Source organism: Leuresthes tenuis, unplaced genomic scaffold (genome assembly GCF_036924035.1).
Source record: "Leuresthes tenuis unplaced genomic scaffold, fLeuTen1.0.hap1 SCAF_16, whole genome shotgun sequence".
NCBI lineage: Eukaryota > Metazoa > Chordata > Actinopteri > Atheriniformes > Atherinopsidae > Leuresthes > Leuresthes tenuis.
In genome coordinates, this window is record NW_027325370.1 from 9,473,796 (window position 1) to 9,495,328 (window position 21,533).

The 21,533-nt window shown below is 39.9% G+C and overlaps 1 protein-coding gene across 1 annotated transcript; it reads right to left on the reverse strand.

The window, feature by feature from the left end:
* Window positions 1-1,262: 1,262 nt before the first annotated feature.
* On the reverse strand, window positions 1,263-5,854 carry perm1a (PPARGC1 and ESRR induced regulator, muscle 1a). The gene is made up of 4 exons (XM_072366501.1): window positions 5,620-5,854; window positions 3,169-5,334; window positions 1,741-1,857; window positions 1,263-1,378 (listed from the first exon to the last, which is right to left on the reverse strand). Exons 1-4 carry the CDS (start codon window positions 5,852-5,854, stop codon window positions 1,263-1,265), a joined length of 2,634 nt encoding a protein of 877 aa, XP_072222602.1.
* Between the last annotated feature and the right edge of the window lie 15,679 nt (window positions 5,855-21,533).

Genomic DNA, 21,533 nt, shown 5'->3' on the forward strand with positions numbered 1-21,533 from the left:
TTAGTAATGGGTGATCTTAAATGCAGAATCATATATACGTGTGGATGATTGTGTGTTCAGATGTACACATGTACACATTTTGGCTTCATTTCTTTATCGTATTGTGAAGCATATTAAGCTGCTTCCGTATGCATTAGTGGAATGCAATCAAATTCAACTTGAAACTTGATTAAGAAACCCCCCCCAGTAGGTGAATCAGTGACTCTTTTGTATTTAGTTGATAATTCAAGTTTTCTATCTCCTGGAGAAAAAAAACAAACATTCACTGAAACAGTTTTATAAATCTTCAGCATTACCAATAGGCACAACAGTATGACTTATAATGCTCATTAGTATCCTAGATTTTGAATTTAGTTCTAAACTTAATTCTTTAGAAAAATCACTTGAACCACTTGACACTTCAGATCAGGTTTACGCCACCTTATGTCGCCCTCTAGTGCTTGGAAGCTTTCTCTCACTCATCAGAGTGCATTTTGAACAAGAAATGGGACACAAATCAAAGCTAGTGTTTAGTGTAGGCCTGCTAAAAGAAACCAACAGCTCAGAGTTATCTACAGTACAAGGCAACACTATGCATTCATTTACAAGTGATCCATCAGGAAAATTAATAAAATGCCCTTCACAAAATGTATAACTGATACTGATGCAGAATGCTGTTCTCAAAATGACTTATACTTTTGTAAGGGAGCTCTGTTAAATCTTCACATTTAACGCTGAATCAGATGCCACTCTTAAATATCTGCATTATAATATTATTTAAGTATTACAAATAATTGGTGGTGAGAATATCTTACAAACTTTGGACAAAATATCTGCTACATAAAATTCCTGATATGGAAACATGAAGGCTCAAAAAGGGCCAAATTCCTCAAGGCCCTTAAGTTAATGATTTAACTCGTTCATCTATCATCTCAAGTCTGTACAGCTCTGAGTAAACCTGCCTCTAATCTTCCATCAGAACATACTTACAAACATTATTTACAAATGTCTAAAACCTCCTCTCCAATGAACAAACATGTCTTATTCTGCCTTTGGTCATGTCATACTTCTTATGAATCCTCCACGATGTAAAAGCGAAAAAGTCTCCCACAATAATTTAGCCAGAACTTCAATCACTGGAATTCAAAATGTTCTGTTACGTGGAGAGATCAATTAAACCGACGTAACTGTACTGCAAACAGATGTTTCCTCTGAGGATTTAGGTTGTGTCGAGGCTAGTCAGTGGAAAATGAGGCAATCGTGACATATTAAAAACGGACAGATCAAGGATATGTTAGTGCAGGTTGATGCAGCGTCGTCTCATTGGCCGCAGCCTCCATTTTGACGTACTTACGCAGGTATCGGATGGCTGACAGAGCACTTATGTTCGCCAGCAGAACTGTGTGAAAAGGAAAAGAGAAAGTGCGTCATCGCATTACTCACCAGACTGCTTTTGGTTCTTGTGAAGTTCACTTTTTCTGGAGCTGAATTAATGTCATTGTTTTGACAATGTTACCAGAGAATTTTCAGTTGGAAATATTCTAAAACCTGAGAGTATGAATAAATTAAATAGTCCTTTCATTCTCTAAATAACTTTTTTCTCCTTTTAATCTCACTTTTTCAACTGTTGCATGAATAAGAAACATAGAGACTAAATAGGCAACTGCTTTGTAACATCAAATGTACTTTTTCTAAGATTTGCAACTTTAACTTTTCTGATGATTTTAAGTACTTCAGTGTTACACATAATAACATACTTACCAGCCTTCCAGGCATCTCCAACTTGTGGGTTTGCAGTCTTCAGCACCCATGAAGCAAAAGCAATACAAACTAGACACATATCTGACTGTTTGAGGGGCATGAGGGGTGCATCCAACCCTTGAATGAAAGGAAATTTCTTAAGTCATTAAACAATTCATGCAAATGCAAAACAAAGATTGATAAAAATGCATTGCCGGATCCACACAAGTCCTTTTGAAGGTTAATGTTTTTCTATTTGACATTAACGTGCCAACTACTATGGAAATGCTCTCAACAGTACAATAAGTTAGGACCTTCTCTGTCACACTATGAGCTGGTAAATTCCTAACACCTAGGTAAACTCCTGCTAAGCAAACATACAAGGCCACTTGATGCTACTCTGGTGGCCTTTTAGACAAGTAAGTACTAAACATTAGACGCTGCGCTAATAGTCAAAATCAGGGAAGGATTTACATGAAGACAAGATATTTTTATTTCTCTTCACAGCCAGACACAAATTAAAGTGTTCTACTAGCAGCTTACAGGAGACACTCATCGAGTGAAGTCAAGTTATCACGTAGTACCATTCCTCCGGGTTGCAACACTACGTGCTTGCAGTGTCGTCTGACAGCTGAGGAAAGAGAATCCGACCTGGTCATGACTATAACAGCTGAGTGGGTGATATGTCTGCATTACAACTGTACACATGTGAAATAAAAAAAAGAGCTTTCTTGAAGAGGTCAAATATGGCATGTGCATTGTTTTCTGTGACTGGCAGCCAGTGGTCCTGTAAGGACAGAATGGCTCAGAGGATTAAACTAGTCCTGATTTAGTTCTTTGAATAATCACATAGAAATTAAGGTTTCACAAAGTTACTGAGATGTTTTAAGCTTGCAGTGGGTCAACCCATGATAATAACCACCTGAAACATCACCTGATGTTGATGAAATGTTATGGGTGCTTTTCTTCAAAATGTATCAACAAGTTTTAGTTCAAACATGATGCAAACCATCTTTAGATCAGGCAGCTTTGTGAAAATGTTGGAATCAGACATTTTTTCTGATGTCTGCCTCTCCATAAATTTACCAAGATAGTTTGTCCGCTATAGTCCCTTGAAATTAGATGGTATGAAGAGGGCTGAGTGCATACAAAAACAGAATTTTGAATGCTGCTCACTTGGATTCTGAACTGAATTATATACTCTAATCACATTTTCTCTGCTGTTGAAGTTGGTGCAAAACTACTGATTTTGAATTAAATTTGGAGATTTGCGTTTTGTAAAAAACTAAGTAACAACCCTGAATCAGGTGTTGTCAAATCAATCTAAATTTATATGACATCTAATTTAACAGCATTAAAGGAAACATTCTAATGATTGTAACAACAAATGTTAAAGCCTCTTGAGCTTCCGCTGTAACCGTATGAGTCCCTATCTTACAGCGGACTTACCTGGATTTGAAATAGTCGCCTGTAAGTCTTCGTATATGAAAGGCTGCTGTGCGAGTTGTCTGGAGATCCTTTCTTCCAAGTGGTAGAGCAGCGGATCAGGAAACATTACATCTGAGTTTCCCAGTGCATTGAGGTGAGGATCAGCCCTCAGAGTGGATCTGCAACTTTGCCTCACAGGTACAAGAGACACAGAGTTTGACTTCTGCTTTTGGGCTCTAGATGCTGAAAATTTGACTTTCCTGAAGGAAAGTGACTTCAGACAGAAGAATTCATCTCTAAAGTCACTGTCTGTGAAGAAATCCTCATATATGTCAGTGTTAATCTCAGCTGAGCTTGTCTTAGGAGTGAACCTGCTCACGACCCTCGCAGGAGGGCAGTTATCTTCTTCATCCGATTCTACAGAAGAATCGTCAGACGAGGAGGATGCAAAGAAATACTCATAGGCCTCTGGGAATTGTAGATTTCTTCCAGCTGAGCGAGAACAGGAAAATATAGGAACTGTCTTGTCTTGTTTTTTTTCTTCTGCTGTTATGAGAGGGTAGAAGAAGTTTTCTGTATCAAACTCTGAGAAGAAGTGATCATATGTTTCAGGGACAGAGTTTCCACCTGTATAGAGGGTTGATATGTCATCTGTAGCAGAGTGGTGGGGAACTGACTGTTTGCCTCCAAAGAGATACTGAAATATATCTGTGAGAGAGATGCTGTAACTGTCTGTGACAGAAGAAGGTAAAGATTTCACATCTTTGTCTATCTTAGGTGCAGAGTCTCCAGTGATATACTCAAATTTTACAGATTCACTTTCATCTAAGGTTTGTAAAGGTTGACCCTTCTGTGTGTAGCCGAACGATTCAGATTCCAGAGCCTGTAAATTGTGCACGCTGATAGCTTTGGAGATCTTTCTGATACATTTTTGAGACCTTTCACTGAGAACAGGTTCGGAAGTGTCAGTCACAGATGCCAGCAGTGTATTTACTGGGTAAATAATGCCACCATGGCTCACTGGGACAAGTTCACTGTCCCAGGTGACTTCACTCCTTGAATAATAAGGTTCAGTAACAGAGGTCTCCTCAGTGATTTGCTCAGTTTGCTTGGACTCATCATTTTGAGTAAAATTTCCTTGATCACACACAGCAAACAAGTCAGTTTCTTCACTTTCCCGCACAGGAGGCAGGGAGGAAGCTTTTCTTATGTATCGTAAACCCAGAATGTCATTTATTGTCACTTTTTCCATCTCTCTCCAAAAAGAGGACATGGCAAACACCGATTTCTCCATCTTTTCAGGTCCGTCTACAGCTTTTGATGCAGTGACGGCATCCTCTGCTTCACCCAAAATATCACACTTGCATTCCGGTTTGCTCTTGGGTCCAGGTGGAAAGTCTTCTGCCTCGTGTTTTACCAAGATTGGCACCTTTTTTTCTCCTTGACTTCCAGACTCATGTTCACTGGCAGATGAACAAAAGCTTAACGACATGTCTGTGAGGTTTTCATTTGAGAATGACGTGACAGAATCTGTGTCCAGAGTACAGCAGGATGACACCAGGGTGATATCTGAAGGACTTGTTTTTAAGCCTTCAGACAAGGACAGTTTGCTTTCTGTCTGGGTGTGGCATGTCAAAACCAACTTTTGTGATGCTTCTGATGGATATCTCTCAGTTTCTGTGTTTTTTTCTGATGAAATATCTGAAGTTTTAACCTCAATAGGATGATCTGTTTGCTGTTCTGGATCTAAACTGGACAAATATGTAGGCACATAGCTTTTGTCGTATGGCTGATTGATACAATCTGACGTGAGATTGGTGCTGATCACTTCATCACTGATTTCCAGTTGTGAAGATTTCGCATCAAGAGTGTGAATCGCAGAAAAGTGAACGTTTCCCAGTGTACGGCTACACGGATTTGTGTCGTGACAGTCACTTTCCAGCTGTTGTTGGAGCTCACTTTGACACAGCGTGCTTTTATCTTTGCCAGAATTTCCAGCCTCTGCAGCCAGGACTGACTTAGCATTGGATTGTTTGACATTTTGGCTGACTTCCACAGGTGGAGCACATGACTCTGCACTTGGTAAAAGGCTGACTGATTTGTCCTCTGCTGGGGAATAGTTTTGATATTGTTCATTTTCACAGCCGTTGACAGAAGTATTCATTTTATCAAACTTCTGGAGATCCCCTGCGTTTACGACATGATTCTGATTTTCATTTCCAAACAATCCTGCTGAATTTTCCACCTGTAGTTTGCTGTACAGCTGTAAATGTTTTGTGTCATTTGCACCGTTGCTTGCAGAGAACATTACATTGTCATCACTTTGATGACATTCGGCATTCGGCAAATGCACATTTTGTATTTGATTAGCAAATATGCCCACTGGCAAATTGCTTGAATATGAAGTAGGAAGATAGGTGAGATTTTCTTGTGGTTCATTTAAATGAACTGACTCCTCTGACAAACAAAGACCTGCTCCTTCTCTTGATGCATGTTGTTCCTCCTCTGAGTCAGTCTGCTTGACTAAAACCTGCCTCTCGCATGCCTGTCCTGCCTCCACACTGAGTCTTCTCTTCTTTTTCTTCTTCCTCCTGAGAGAGGAAGATGGAGACGACTCCTGGTTAGGGATGTCTATCGTACCAGATTTTTTACTGAATCTTACTTGGCTCGTCAACAAACCCTCCTGCTCATCCAAACTTCTGCACATTTCCAGACACTGTTTCTCGACACTGTTTGTTGAGTCATAAGACTGATTCCACTGTGCTACCTCATTCACTCTTGTTTCTCTACTGGCTTCCTTTCTAATGAATGGTTCTATTTCAGATGGTTTGCAACTCTTGACCTTTAAGTTACTAAAGGCTGCAGGTTCATAAGAAATATTGGACTCAGCGTTGATTTTTTCCTTTGTCTTTAAGTTCCCACTGGCGCCGACAGGCCTCACGGTCTCTGTGCCAAGTGCTGTTTCACTGCTGGCAGGCAGTGTGTTTGACTTGGGAAAGTTTTTTGGCAAATTGTTTCGACTGGCTTGTTGCCCGTTACCACACTGCTCCTCCTCTTGTATCGCTTTGTTTCCAACTCTCACTTGGCTTGACTCAGCCTCTTTGACAATTTTCAGCCTTTCAAAAAATATATTGACTGACTGCAGGTGTAAGTCCTCCTCACTGCCTGAGAGAACGCTGTCAAGACCTCCAATGCCATGCTTAGTGAAGCAGTGCTCCACAGGGGATCCCGCACATTCTATGGTGTCGTCAATATGATGCTCATTCTCTGAGGAGTCTTGTGTTGGGTCGATTCTTTGGGCCCTTTGGGCAAGACAGAACCCTATGTCATCAATGTCACTCATTCCCGAGTCATCCACACCCGCTAATGAAGGAGGAAGCAGATTACACTCCTCGCACTCTGCAAAGAAGCCCTCCCAGTCACGGTCACAGATCTCCACACTGTATTCTAAGTCATCCATTTTGACGCAGGTTCAAGGCTTCCTGCAATAAAATACATAAATTATAAGAGCTAATATAAAAGTTGATGTATTACTTCAAAAAGGTTTTGTATCCTCCAATGAACAAATATTACATAATACGTGCATAAATACAAACCTTGAGATGCCACAAGTTAAAAAGGCAGATTAAAAAAGCCCCATTGATTTTAACTGTATGTCTTTTGCAGCACAATTTAATCATGTAAATGATAAACTGGAAAATACAACTTTTTGCAAAAGCTCTAGCAATAAATAAAAATGTATATCTATATCTGAGGATATATGAAATTAAGCTATTCAGAACGGCAGCAGTAAGTTTTCTTTTTTGAATGTATAGTTCTTTTCCTCCACACAGGTGCCCTACCTGTCCTGCTTCAGCTGGTCGACATGAGACACGGTCCAAGGAAGTCTCAGCAGCCCCATGCTGTAGCCACTCTCGTGTGCCTGAGCATGCAGTGTAGCAAGCCCCATGATTCGTTAAATATAGAGCGGTGCTTCAGATCACGTATTACACGCAGTGTTCTTACAGCAGCCATCTCCAACAGAGGTATAGCATTTCAGAACTTTAAATAGATTCTCCACTAGAAAACTGCTTAACTGGTTAGACAGTAGTTTTAAATAAAGTATTATTTGGCTTGGTGACATGTTGCTGTAATAAAATATATTTGTGTTTACTTTAGTCTATTTTCATTCATCATATATTGTGATTTGTGATTAAACAAGTACTAAAGAGTTCAAACTGCAACAGGGCCTGCAGAAACAAGCCTGACATCAGATACAGCAGCAGCCCGCTCAGCAGATATGGGCATCATGTGAGGTGTGTGTCGGTCAGCTGATTATGGTGTGACATCATGGATGGAGAGTGGAGCAGAAGCTTTCCAATCCAATGTTTCCAGACACAGCAGGAGAGCCAGAATAAGGGAAGTGGAACGTCTTAATGGGAGACTGGTGGCACCTCTGACATCATGCAACAGACATACAGACCAAGAATTCAGGTTTACTACATTTGAAACAACAGAAAATATGGAAGAAAGAAAGAGGATGAAAGACAGATTCTTCTGTTGGAAAAGGAAAGACAACTCTTCCAAAAAAGGACACTGATGATGAGCTGCAGCAAATTAGAGTCAATTACATCTTTGTTTCTTATTACAGGACACTAATATACATTCAAAATATGATTTAATTATGTTAACTTAGGAGCAAAAACACTGAATGTTATATTCAACCATGTGGAAGTTTTTTTCTTGTCTTGTTTTCAAAAAATAATGTCATCGGATATAAATAGCACAATCCATGTTTAGACATAGTTGCCATTTGCTGCAACAACTCGCCTACTAACCTTTGTTTCTATATTTCTAAAATGTTTGGAAAATGTCCTGTTATTTAAGCATTTTTTTAAAAGGACTAATGTTTAAGTAATAACTTATATAACAGAAGGCTATACACATTTACATTGGCTGTGACTATTAAAATGTTTAGCCAACAAATTAACACCCTGGCTAGCACTTAAAGTAAATTGAAATGACAGTATTGTCTACTACATAAATGTGAAATCTGCTATTAGGGAGGGCAGCTCAGGGGGGGGCTGAGCCTTTGTTTATAGCTATCAGTAAGACTTAGTAAAGACAATGTGATTACAGGACCATCTTTTCTGTGAAAATGTCACTGACACTAAAAGATGCCAAGATAACCAATCAGTCTTGATCTCATTATGAGCTGCTAAACTGCACTTAACTGATGCCTAATGTGCCTTAATTGCAGCTGAATGAATTGATTAATGATCATGGGTCGTCACTGACAATTTAAAAGATGAGCACCTCATATGATGGATTTTACTGCACGCAAGCAGAGATTTTATTAATAAGTAAACAAACAGAATAATCTAAATCAAAAGTCGCTAGAACTGTCCTTACATTAAGTCTCAATGTTTCCGCCCTGCAGCAGGTCAAGCTTCAGATAACATTGTGGTTAAAATATTTTGAAAATTCCTGCATTCGTGAAAGCACACATCAGCCAGATTTACCTATAATGTCACCCTGCTTTGGAAATTTGCTTCTCACACTTTCGCAAGCTCTAATTACAACCTTTATTTGCCTAATTTTCATCACTATAGATATTTATGAGAAAACAGACCATCTAATTAGCCAAACCACAGTCTGGGCTGTGTGCCCAAAAGGGTCCTCTCAATTCATCCTCTGTGATAAAGGAAGACATGCCAGAGCCTGTGTGTGGCTACTGCACCTGGGGCAGTGGGCCGTGATGACACGGGTGGGATTCTGTTTCCATCAACAGGATTAGGCCCCTTATGAGTCAGCTTGCGGACTTAAGATTGGGATCTGTGTGGGCTGTTTCACTGCCACTAATGTGACAGAATTTCACTCTGATTGTTGGCTATGTCAGGCAAGGGAATTCAGCGTTAATTAAACAAAGACCAGTATACAGATGTATTCAGCACCGGCTCTGTTATGTGACCATGTGCTTGGTCCTGTTACTATGCATCTTTGGTTAGTGGCATCTGTTGTGTAAAGACTTAATTATAGTAAAGTGAAGGTCAGAAAACAGAAGACAAATATTTGTGTTTTGGGTCTTTAGGGGTGGAATAGAAAGTGCAAAGGCTTTTAACAATTTAGAAATGCCACACACGATGACTGGAGATTTAGAAATATATATAATGTGTATGATGAGAGATTAAAAAAGCAGTATACAGGTGTAAAAGCATTAACGAATTATGAAAAACTACATTTTTAATAGGAGAATAGCAGTCACATTAGAGTTTAATGAAAACACTTCAGGAATTAGGGTTAACAGGATGAGACAAAGCTTCTGTAACTGTTTTTCTTCTCTTCAGTTTAGTATCAGAAGTGGTACGTGTAGGACTGATGGAGTAAACAAAGTTTCACAAAATATAATATTGGAATATACTATTTCTCTTTATTCCAATATTTGCAACGTGGGAGGCTGATGTTCATAAACTGCAATCTTTTAGCCTAATAGAAAACAACCGACAGCACAATGGCCTGATACAATTTTTATTTTTCTTCATGATGCTGCAACAATCTGGCACAGAGACACTTTCTGTTAAAGTATTCACCAGTAGTGGAATGCTGCGTAATGAATTTATTCAAATGCATTGTTAAAGCACAACTTTGAGCACAACAAGTTGGAGACATCTTGTCCTTTGGACCTCACTACGTTGGTGTTCAGGACTCTTTGTTCCATTTCAAGGAACTTTTGTTGTCATACCAGCTCACATGTACATGTTTATGGTACGAAATTAGGACTCAGGTCCAGGTTTATGAAGCCTAATAAATAAGACTCAAGTAAAACAGCAAAGAGCACAACTTATTTGTTGTGTTTCAGGTTTAGATGGCATGCAAACATTATGCACAATTTTAATGAACTAATCAATTATACTAATTTATTAGAAACACCAATAACACAATGGGAAAACAGTTAAGGATGTTTAAATGGTACTATTCATGGTAATGTATTGTTTAACCCTAAAAATAAATAATGATCATCTGGTGATAATGAAAATATGATTATAGAATAAATTTGATTTAATTGCAGGCCTGTTATGGTCTTTCCTTAAGTCTCATGCTCCTTAAACTTTTATTTTGAGTTAAATTCATTAGCCAAAAATAGACACACAAAAAGTGATTAAGTTGATCATTCCCCATGTTTTTTAAATTTTTTTAAATGTTTTTTACTTTTCTTGTTCTTTTTTCACCATTCAATCCATTTCACCATTTAATAGTTTAGCATGAGAGTAGATTTGTGTTAAAACAACAAAAAAGTATGTAAAAGTATGTAAACTAGGTGATCTACTGTCTCAAAACACCAGGAACTAGTCTGGTCCTGAGATAAGACTTAAATTGGTCTTATCTTGTCGCCTGCAGGTACTCGGGAGAATCCTGAGGATTAACGTGAGATTTGATCAGGCGCAGTAACAAAACATCGTCGTCGCCCTCAGAAGTCACCTACAGCACAACTGTATTGGCCTCTTTGGGGTTCACGACAAAATGCACCTTCTCCACCCTGCAGAATTAAAACTACAGAACCGATCATTTCATTTGATTAATCTAAAGAGTCTAGGAAGTTTCATTTACTGAAACTGGTCAAAGGTGACGGAAAAACGGATTCCTTTATTGTCTTTATTGTTACATCTGACACGGAAATATCCACAACAATGACGCATGGAATCTAATTAATGAGATTTTTAAACTGTGGGACGAAGTCAATACCGTCCTAAAAGAATACAGTACCTGATGTTCGCCACAAGATGGAGACATACAGCCACAGTTTGACAACAAACTGTCAAACTCTTGTGTGATTTGACAACAGATGTAAATCTGAGTTTAAAAAGACATCTAGAATTTAAAGTTTTTGCTGTTGTCTTGCACTTCAGTAAAATTAGTAATACGAAACAATAAGAGATTTCAATTAGAGTGGATTGCTTTGAAAAGCTTTGCCAGCAAATGCCTGACAAATGTATAAGAACTTAACATTGAATGCTCTCTTGACAATATTAACAACCCTGGTGTATACGGGCACAGAGATAGAAATATATTTTGAAGAGTTCTAAAAGGTTTTTTTCTCTCAATTCTAATAGACACTAGACAACCATAGTATAGTAGTTTAGCTGAAAGACACAGTTAACCAGTTTAAGGTTCCTGAGGATCAGGGTCATATCTGTAAACTTCACAGAGTTGTATGGGATGTGTATGGTCCAGACAGTGAGTGTGTGAAAGAAGGTGATAAAAAGTGGTCTGAGCATTATATGTGCCCATCTGCTGTGCATTAGTGACATAATTAGTTATTGGTTCAGAGTACAGATGATTCTTAAAGAACCAGCTCAGGCTAAGTCTATTCACCCTGCTGCTGTCAGGCTACTGATTCAGACTTAGATTCCATTTCTTTCTCAGATTCATGCTCCACACATCATGGAAATAATTTGTTATCATTATCATTATTTATTCTTCAATGCATAACTCTTGTTGTGTTTAGCTGAAAAAGACTAAATCTGGCATTTTGTTTTATAATTAAGTGTTGAACTGAATCTTGCAGAAATTCTACGTCAACTTTTTCTGTTTAGCCTGCTCTTCTATAAAGGCTTTAACTGTAAGACTAAAATCCATCTAATACTATGGACATTTATGGACCCCAGCTGCATTTCTCCATGGACAACATATTAAAATGTAGTAATTCCATCTGTGCTGAAATCAGGAAACATGTCATATTTCGGAGTAATTTCTTATCTTACTTCTATTCCCTTTGAGTCACTATGGAGCAGTGAGTCTCAATAACAGCACAGAAAAACTTAAACTTGCATGTAAGATGTTCATGCTCAGCAGCAAAAACCTTGTCTTTGCTATAAATAACACTTGTGAGTCTTGAAATGCTCTTTTTTGTATGCTGTTATTAATGGGAAAATGAGCAGACATGCAAAAGATAATTTATAATGTAGACTTCTTTCACAATGTGGAAAGTCATCCAGGGCTATGTTTACAAACCTAGTGATGAAGCCTATTGGTTCCATCTCCATTGCTTCCTTCCCGCTCTCCATTAGACATGCAACCACATCATTACACATTAGCCAGTGTTTGAGTATTTTTAGACCTCCAGACAGGGGTTGAATTCTTCTTTCACACTTGAGGCAGTCTGTCTGCCTGTACACAAGACAGTTTGAACTATTTCTTCCCTTGAAGTGAAACAGCCACAGTGATTGTCATACAGGCCAAATGAGAACCTTATATAAGTGAAGCTGATCAGTGCACAATTAAGGCAGCGCACACATGACATAAGCTAATTGCCTGAGGTGTAAAGAGTCACTCTGGCTGACTCTCATCTGACTATGCCTGTTCCTCACACAGCCCTGTGGGCCTTATCTGCCGGGTTAGTTATAGAGAGATAGTTTTAAACTTCTCACTTCATCTGCTTTCATCAACAACTTTTGACAGGGGCAATATCTGCAGGACTGAACATTTCTTCGGAATCAAAGTTCAGTCCTACATGGGAAGCTCCTCATTCATTAGACATCTGCTCTGCAAAACTGGAACTGACAAACGTTTTGTTTCAGATGTATGAAGACATTGCGTCAAACTGCTGGGCAAACAGTAACAAACGAAATATGAATCAAAGTGCTGAGTGAATGAAAGTATTTTTCTATCCCCCGGGCCGTGTTTGTATTTAGTCTCCTTGGAGAGTATCCGGCCTTCCTTGCAACCGTCTGCTTCTCTGCAGAGAGACGCCTAAAAAGCTGTTTACTCTGAGTTAACCATACGGCGAGCCATGTGAGAAATCATTCTTCTCAGAAGACTCCGCGGGTTAATAAGTTATCAGAGTACAAAGAGCTGACAAGCCCACCACCACAAACCAAGCAAAGGCCTTCCTTCCTTTGCCCAGGTCATTGAGGTTATCAGTGACAGGGAAACAATAGGAAGTGGTCAGACCAATCCCAGCACAGCACATCACTCACCTCCTGGAAGCCTCCACACGGCCCTCCAGAGTACTGCTGGGAAGCAGAGCTGTCTGTCGACGCTGTCACCACCACAGCCAGCGTGTCACATAGCATGAAACAGCCTTTTGACCTCTCATTTATTACTTCTCAGTGCCTGAGGTCAGTAATGATCATGGCCTGGTGTCAGTTTCTCTTTAGGGTATCTGTACAGAGTGCACGACCCACTAAGAAACTCGAAATATTGGAGGAGAAATACAGAAAATGTTCTTTTGTGACTTGGATATATTTCAGTGCATCACCAGTCAGGAGTCGAGAAAGTTCCAAGAGAAAAATCAGTAAAAAGAAAGTCAAACTATCTGCATGTGTATTGTCAATTAATTCTCTTAAGAGAATGGGTGGGAAGTTGATAAGTACATTATCTATCCTGTTATACATAAGTGCATAACTGAGGTGCTCCTGTCAGTGTTGTTATTCCACAGCTTCCACAGATACTTACAGTGTGATCTCATTCAGACTTATACACACATTACAGATAAAAAAGCAAAACCATGTACTGTACTGAAAGCTAGCGTAATCCTGACACAATTACATCATGAAATATAAATTAATCATGTGTAACTGTTTTGCTTGGGTGATGATTCATCCGCTTTGTGTCACCAACTTGTTTTTGCTGTCTTCAAGTGGAAATTAGTAACAGCAGGTTTACAGGTGATGAAAGCAGCTGAATAGAGGCAAAGCCACGGCGTTATCTCTATTTGTTGCCCCCAACTCCCCAAAGCACTTTTGGATCTTTTGATAGAAATGTTTTCAAAGAGAAACTCATTGTTGGGATTTTAACATCAAACGATGGACAGACAGAGCTAGTGGCTAGCTTTTGAACATTAAAGAGCATTATTGTACTGCCTCTAGTCACAGCATGCAGACAATACCGTGGCGAAGTACTCCTGCCTTGGAACTGCAGTGCACCAATCAGGGTGTCCGGGTTTCATACATAACAAACCTCTACGCTCCCAACTTGCACATTGGTCAGACAATAGCTTTTAGCAACACATTTTTAGCTGTGTACTAATAGTGAAAGGCTTATACATCATGTCTGTGTGCACTCATTTCACTTCAGCTCAGTGTGATAACCTCAGCAGTTTGTGCTCTTAAACTGTAGACATACACACAAACGGTCCTTCTGTTGGTCCAAGCTCTTATACATTTATGATGATTGCTCATTATTATCAGTCACTGGCCGATGTTTTGCTGGGCTGCTCAAAAGCTTAAAACCTTTTCAAATTGGTTGGCTATGCAGATGTCTGGCACACTTTGCTTAAAAATGTGAGATTTTAAGATCCCATTTACTCTTTCAATTGTCTATGATGGTTGTGCATTAGGAACTAGGTGAAGTTCAATTCCTTTACAGCTGATGCTCACTTTCATAAGAATGAAAAACGTTGAAACACAAATAATGACTCATTCAGTGAGTGCATGTTTTTCCGAAAAAGCAACAGCACTGTTTCAGCTCACCAAATAACTGACAACATGACTCCAAACAAAGGCTGCACTTGCTCCATGATGTGTGAACAAACAAGCTCCTGGGAACACAACATTTTTTTGTTGTACTCACAATGTCAAAAAATGAAAAGAAAAGAAAGGAAATGGAAAAAGAAAAAAAGTATGGGCAGCTTCCCTTTACTAACCCCAAAAACCTTGTCACTGTGAGTCTGGTATGAATTGGATACTTTGTGTGATACTGTTTCAGTGCCACATATTGCTTTGCATAAAAACTGTGCTGTTTTCAAACCTCATCAGAGAACTGACAAATTTGTTTGTTTGACTGAGTTCAAATTGATGTATTTCAACTTAAACTATGATCAGTTCACTGATCTAACCTGTAGTTTTGGTGCCTAACCCAAAAAGCAACTAAGAAAAAAGATAAATAAAACTTGAAAAGCAAAAAAAAAACTGTCTCACAAGGACTTTCCCTTTGGTCTGATTTGATGTGATCAAAAGAGCTTGAATAAGGGCAACTGGACTTCTTCTTGGATCTCGAGGATGTTTCATCTCTCAGCCGAAAGGCTTCTTTAGTTGTGAATCTGGGGAGGATAGACAATACTGCACCTATAATGTATAATTGTCTCCACCCCAGGCAGTTTCAAAACCATTCACACCTTGGATTCTGTGACCAAAACTTGCCTTTTCAGGAAGGTAGAAAATTCATGGGTGATAATGACTCAAACAACATGCACAGTGGTCAGAGGGTTCAGTGACATATGTCGCTGTAACGGCCCTCTCTGCTTATAAGCTGATGCTCCCCACCATCTTGTCCAGAACTGATGAAGCCTTTTGGATGAGAGGTGAAATGTCTTCAAGATCCAAGAAGAAGTCCAGTTGCCCTTATTCAAGCTTTTGTGATTACCATGACCTGGACTCCATCCATTATTATTAATTTTTTTGTAATTTTCCAGAGGAGAGTTCAGCATCAAGAGAGTTTCTATAAACATGAAGTTCACAAGTGGCACCTAACCCCTTGCAGAGGTGTTATCTTTAGATATGGGTTGTAACATGAACATGCAGTGGAGTTTTTAGGGTGTCTCCTCTCCAGTAAGGAAAGGGAGTGAACAGCACAGGTTGCAACCTTGTCAAAACCAACTTGTAAATCACAGTTGGGCTGCACAGTTCATAAGTGCACCACCTCAAAACAGGAGCCTTTCACATCTGAGTAAAATGCCAGTTTGCATGTGTTTGCCCTGTCTGCCCTCTGGTTCTGAGTCAGTCAGCTGCTGAAAGAGGACGTTGAGCCGTTGTGGGCATGGGCCATTCCCTGAATAATCTTTGTATGGGCCTCCACAGCTATGTCACTGGGCAGAATGACTGAAAGAAGCCACAGTTCCTGCCCTCACAGTGAAAAAAGTCATTAAATTCATGCTGTAACAACTGAATATTCCCCCTCCTAAATCTGTGGTTTGTTTACTTCCTGTTTATGTGGATCACCCACCATGTGAAACAGATTTTACCTTGTATCCGTGTAAAATGTTATCAATGAGCAGGGTGGTAAACTAGTCTTTAGCTTACTAGTTTGTTTAACCACAACTGGTTGTTTGTTGCCTGACATTTGTTAATGATGCGTCGCTTCGAGGCTGAATGGCACATTCTTGCACTGACACTTCAGATGTTTTTAACTCTGTTTCCATTGAGGCACAGAAGACTTTGGATCAAGTAGGACTGAAAGGCAGCTAAATTAACACAACCAGCCTGTCAATGCTGGCCTTTGCCGCCCGAGAGTGTGGAAGAATTTGCATTGAGGCCACACCATTCATGCTACAATACAGCAGATCCCTGACAAGTGCTCCTGTGCTCGTCTGGGTCTTGGGGAGTGCAGCTCTCCAAGGAAAGAGACTCTTCACTTGTATGACGCCAGAGGCCAAATGGAGAGCTTAGGTAACAAGAGGCAAGTTGAAGCTATTTGCTTGGTAGTTGCCATAACAGAAAGAGTAATAAGAAACACTGGCTGATGTGTTCCCCTACTTAATAAGGCACAACAAAAGAAAACGGTCAGAGGTCAGCTTTACCAATGCTGTTAGCTCCTAAAGCCTCTCAGAGTTGCAATCCTTTCACACTGCAGAATAATCAGGTCCGACTGTTGGGACTACATACTCAAATGGACAGAATGTGTTTAATCAAGCTGAATTCACAAATTGTGGAATGGGAAGAAGAGGAAATCCTTCCGTTGTATCAGCCTAAGAGCATTCATGCATTGCGCACCAAGTTAGTTACCCCCACGTTTAGCCTTTAGGTCACTTTTAGATTATCTGCTGCTGATAATCAGTCTAAATGAGCTAGTTTTGTTGAATTATCTATTTGCTGGAGTCACTGCTTGTCTTGAGGCGGTGAGATGGAGAGCAGGCCTACAGTCCTTGAATCCGGTCTACCACAGTGCTCTGAGATTTATCACTGGTTGTAGCCGCCTCACCCACCACTGTGAAATGTATGGTAAAGCTGGCATGCCTTCCTTGAATTTAAGGTGATATACACTCTGGATGACTCTTGTTTACAAGGCTCGTATTGGCTTGGTTCCTACCTATTTATGTACTTTTCTTGGGAGAACTGAAAGCTGGTACTTGCAGCTATAGGAGAGCTAACGGAGGGAATTCTACATACATCTCTACTGGGACCACTTCATCGACATGCATGGCTGCAGCACAGCTCATTAACTCAGGTAAGAACATCCATCTTACTCAAAGTCATCATTCACATTGTCAAAATTTGATAAATAAATTGTGCTCCAGGGGGGCGTGTGGATGAAGTGGTCCCAGTAGAGTGCCTGTATAGAATTCCCTCCGTTAGCTCTCCTATAGCTGCAAGTAGCCACATAACAGTAGCTTTGAGCTAACAGAGCTATAGTACACGTTCGTTCATTCATTCGTCTTAAAGTATTGGTGAAATAAAGACAGATAATGCCTCATTTAGAGGCTGCATCGTCTTAGCCCCGTTCACTCCGTTATATGGATCTCGAGGAATCTAAATAGCTTCCGAAGGACGCCAACTTTCGCCAAACTGTTCTTGGTGAGTAGATAAACGTATTTCATGCCAGAAATAAGGTCTAGGTTTAAAAATACTGGAATTTCCCTTTAAACATTTTTGGATCATTTAGCTTTGTAAGGGACCTTCCTAAGCAATGATCATAATAAAACTAAGATAACCTAAACATTACATCAGAAACCAAGACAGCAGTGGACAAAATCCTAACCTGAATCCCACTGCATTTTATACATTTTTTGTTTGAGGAGAAGATATTAAGAAATTAAATAAACATTTTATTTGACATTAGTCATGTCCTGTAACTGAAGAAAAGTCCTGCAGGAGAAACACCTGCATCTTTTGGCTGAGCTACTGATAATGTTGATGTGATTACTACCCCTGCATGTTCTCATCTTCTCATCCATACTGTACCGTTGCATACGGTAACAATGTTGTAATACCAGTCTTTGCCTATGTAAATACAACAACTATTGTTGGATGCTGTTTTCTAGTAATTTTACATGTTTATGTTTTCTTCATCTGATCCAGACAAAGATATAAGATTGTGGTTTTGTTTTGTTTGCAATATTTCGTCATGGAAAAATTGCTGTGACACAGTCAGTTCTGCCATGTGGCATTATTTTCACCACAAACAAAGTTTTGATTTGAATGGTGCCACCTACACTATGTTCCTTAGAATACTTACACAAGAAAAACCCCACAACAGATTCTTGATGGTCAAGATTTCTGTTTTTAAAGGAGGGCAGTTCTCAAGAAGCTGAGGTGATGGTTAGCAGTAAGGAACAAGCCAACAAAAACCATGTACTTGAGAAACTCGCTTCAGTTTTGATTTAATTACACAGAGCATGACATGCTGGGAGAAAGCCTACCCCCACCGTAGCCTGGGAACATGCCAGCTTGTCTTGAAAACTTCCAAACAATCGTTCCTTCCCATCCTGTCCTCTCTGAGCTCCCACTGTGTTGTAATATAACCTTAGAAGGGGGTGGCTGGGCTGTGAGAGGTTAGTGCTGTCAGTGGGTACATTATAGTTGAAGCTGCTGGACTGCCGCACGATATTACTAAATGCTCGCCGTCTCTTTGAGGTTGCTGAGGTGAGCTGCTCGGTTGTGGCAGGTGGGGAGCCGGGCGGGGCTTGGGCTCTCACAGTTGGCTCTGGTTGATTAAAAGTGTTTCAGCACAGTGGTGACCGGTGGTACCCAACTGCTTGCCATGCTGAAACTACCGGCATTATATATTGAAATGATCAGCTGGGGCTGGTGAATGTTCCCACATCAATCAGAACACGGAAAGGCAAGCATGTGGAGACAGAGATTTAAAGGGGTAAGGTCGTTTTAATATCGTCCCTCTGGACGGATAGAGTCGATCTATTTTATGGGCTCAAAGGTTGGTCCCTGCACATAATCAGTTAACAATTCAATGAGACATTTACATGTTTTACAGATGCAAAACTATAATAACGTGTGCACAATGTGTTAAGTGGGTAATTTAACACGCCACATAAAACTCACTCCCAGTTTCACATATGGATGCTTGATCAGGACTCCTTATTCCCACTTTTTAATGCTGATAGACCTTAATAGAAGTACTTTGACATTTGAAGGAAATGTCACGGGACTACAGCCAAAATTTCTAAGACTATTATTGTCGCTGTTGCTATCAATCACATGATTAATGTTTTCAACAAGCCTCTCTCACTCTGAAGTTGTCACATAGTGATGCCTGGTCAGGGGCCCGCCATGTCAGTTTTTAACACACCCTCAAAGTGTCCCCAAAAGTTTTTCGACATGCAGATGAAGCATGATGCGGCACTTTGGCAACAAAGAAAATGTCAGCAAAGCTTTCCGCAATGAGATGTTGGCAATTTTGAAGTGTCACTTAATGCCTATCTGTGACGTTTTCCAAACTATAACAAAGTACTTGTAAGGTGTAACAAAGCAAAGTGCTTTTAAGGTGAAGGAAGTCATAAAAAGACCTGACAAGAAAATACAATTGACAAAAAAAGGAAGTGAAAAACAGTGGTCTTAAGGTTGTACTCGAACACGTGCCCCATGCTTGCTCTTGTCCATCCACCTCCTTATGTCAGACTTCATTAAACAGTCCAGTTACTTGTTGAGACAGCACTATGATGTGTTCCTGACACAGTTTACTGCTCAAGTGTTCTTTAATTTGTCTTTTTCATTTAAATGGCCAGTTCGAGCTATAAGTGTAGCTTGTCAAAACTGTGTAAATAACAGTGCTGGCTATCTATGTATTACTGTTTTTAGAATACATTTTTTACATACTGAAAGTTTGAGGAGCATTTGGATTGTGTTGTAAGGAAGGCCTAGAGAGCAACAAAGAACATGTTTCCAACATTTTCCATCATGTTTGCCTCCCGATTAAACAAATTCATACAGACAGAAACAACATCACTGCATCTAAGGCAATTGTCTTTAGTTAAAGAAACACAGATAAGTCAAATTGGGTTTTTTCTATCTGCACAAGAACGATAAAGTGGTGCAGCTAGACCGCTTTCCAACTATACATCTTATTCTACAGTGTCTAAAAGTTCTACTGCACAGTAAAGAATTGACAAGTCCACCAAAAAGAACAGCAATATACACCTTGCAGAATGACACCTGCAGGCATGAGATCCTGTTGACAGAGACTTTGCCTTCGCAAAATATTTCTGATGTGACATCACAAGTTGTAGTTTGGTAGAGTTTAGGGACAAAAACAACAGGAGGACAGGAACTGAGGTGGTTGAGACTAAATGAAAGCGCTGCTGACTGTCAGGAGGAAACAGTAATCAGATGGATCTCAGTTCTGCATGAAAAACACTTTAACTTCATTTAGATCAGTGACAACAAAAAACTGGTAGCACTGTAATGTGAGTGGCTGATTTACTTTTTACCTGGTGACAGAAAATTGAATTAGATTTTAAAAAGTAATAATATCAAAGGAAATTATAAATAGCTATCTGGGTATAACTAACAGATGGCTGAATGGTCATACTGCATAATTTCTTATTGGTTGCTTTTGTTATCATCACGCTTGAATTCCTGCAAATGCACAAATTTGTATGAGAACAGTAAAACTTGTGTTCTACTGCTGTCTGGAGAGCATTTCAGAGGACTTCAACATTCACTTCTCCCCACAATTCAACTCCCTCAGGCAAAAATGTCCCTTTTACTCCTGCTGTTTCACCTTCTCATATATGACCACTCCTTGCTTTCTTGCCATGAGCCAACCCGCCATGTAAAAAACCTTCCCTGTGGAGGAAGGGGCTCCATAAGAGCGGCCTGAGGACGAGCACTCCCACTGTGCAGTGACACACACTCCAACACTGCCCTTTCTCTGGTGAAAGCAAACGTCCCACCTTTACAGTCACTGCAACATATGCAGGAATGCTCCCACACACTCTGTAGAGAAAAGAACACAAGCTGTTGATTGCTATGTTTATGAATTGTTTTTTGTTACATCTTTTTGCTGGAGATGTTGAGCCACAAGTCACAGAAAACATACAAAAAAAAGAATGCTTTAGAAAAGTATGAAGACTACTGTTTGTTCTTGTTGCCACAGCACTACACCACTGTCATGTTGGGCAAAGCGACAGAAGCAAGACTCAGATATAGATGGCCACGCACTTAGGCGCTTCCTGCTGCGTCTTGCTTTCAGTCTGGAGCTGTTTCAGAGGTTATTGATGTGTCGGCCAACTGGGAGCTTTCTAAACAACTACCCTGCTGCAACAGGTTACAAGTCCAGCTTCCCGCTCATTAGGCTCTAATTGATTGTAATCTGGCCTTTGAGAAGTGCTGGCCCGCTATGGGGTTGTTCTGCACATGTGAGTGCCCCCACTGTCCTTTCTACTTGTGCACCTCACTCACCAGCAGGGTCTGGAGTACAGACACAATTGGTCCTCTCAGATGCAATCATTAAAG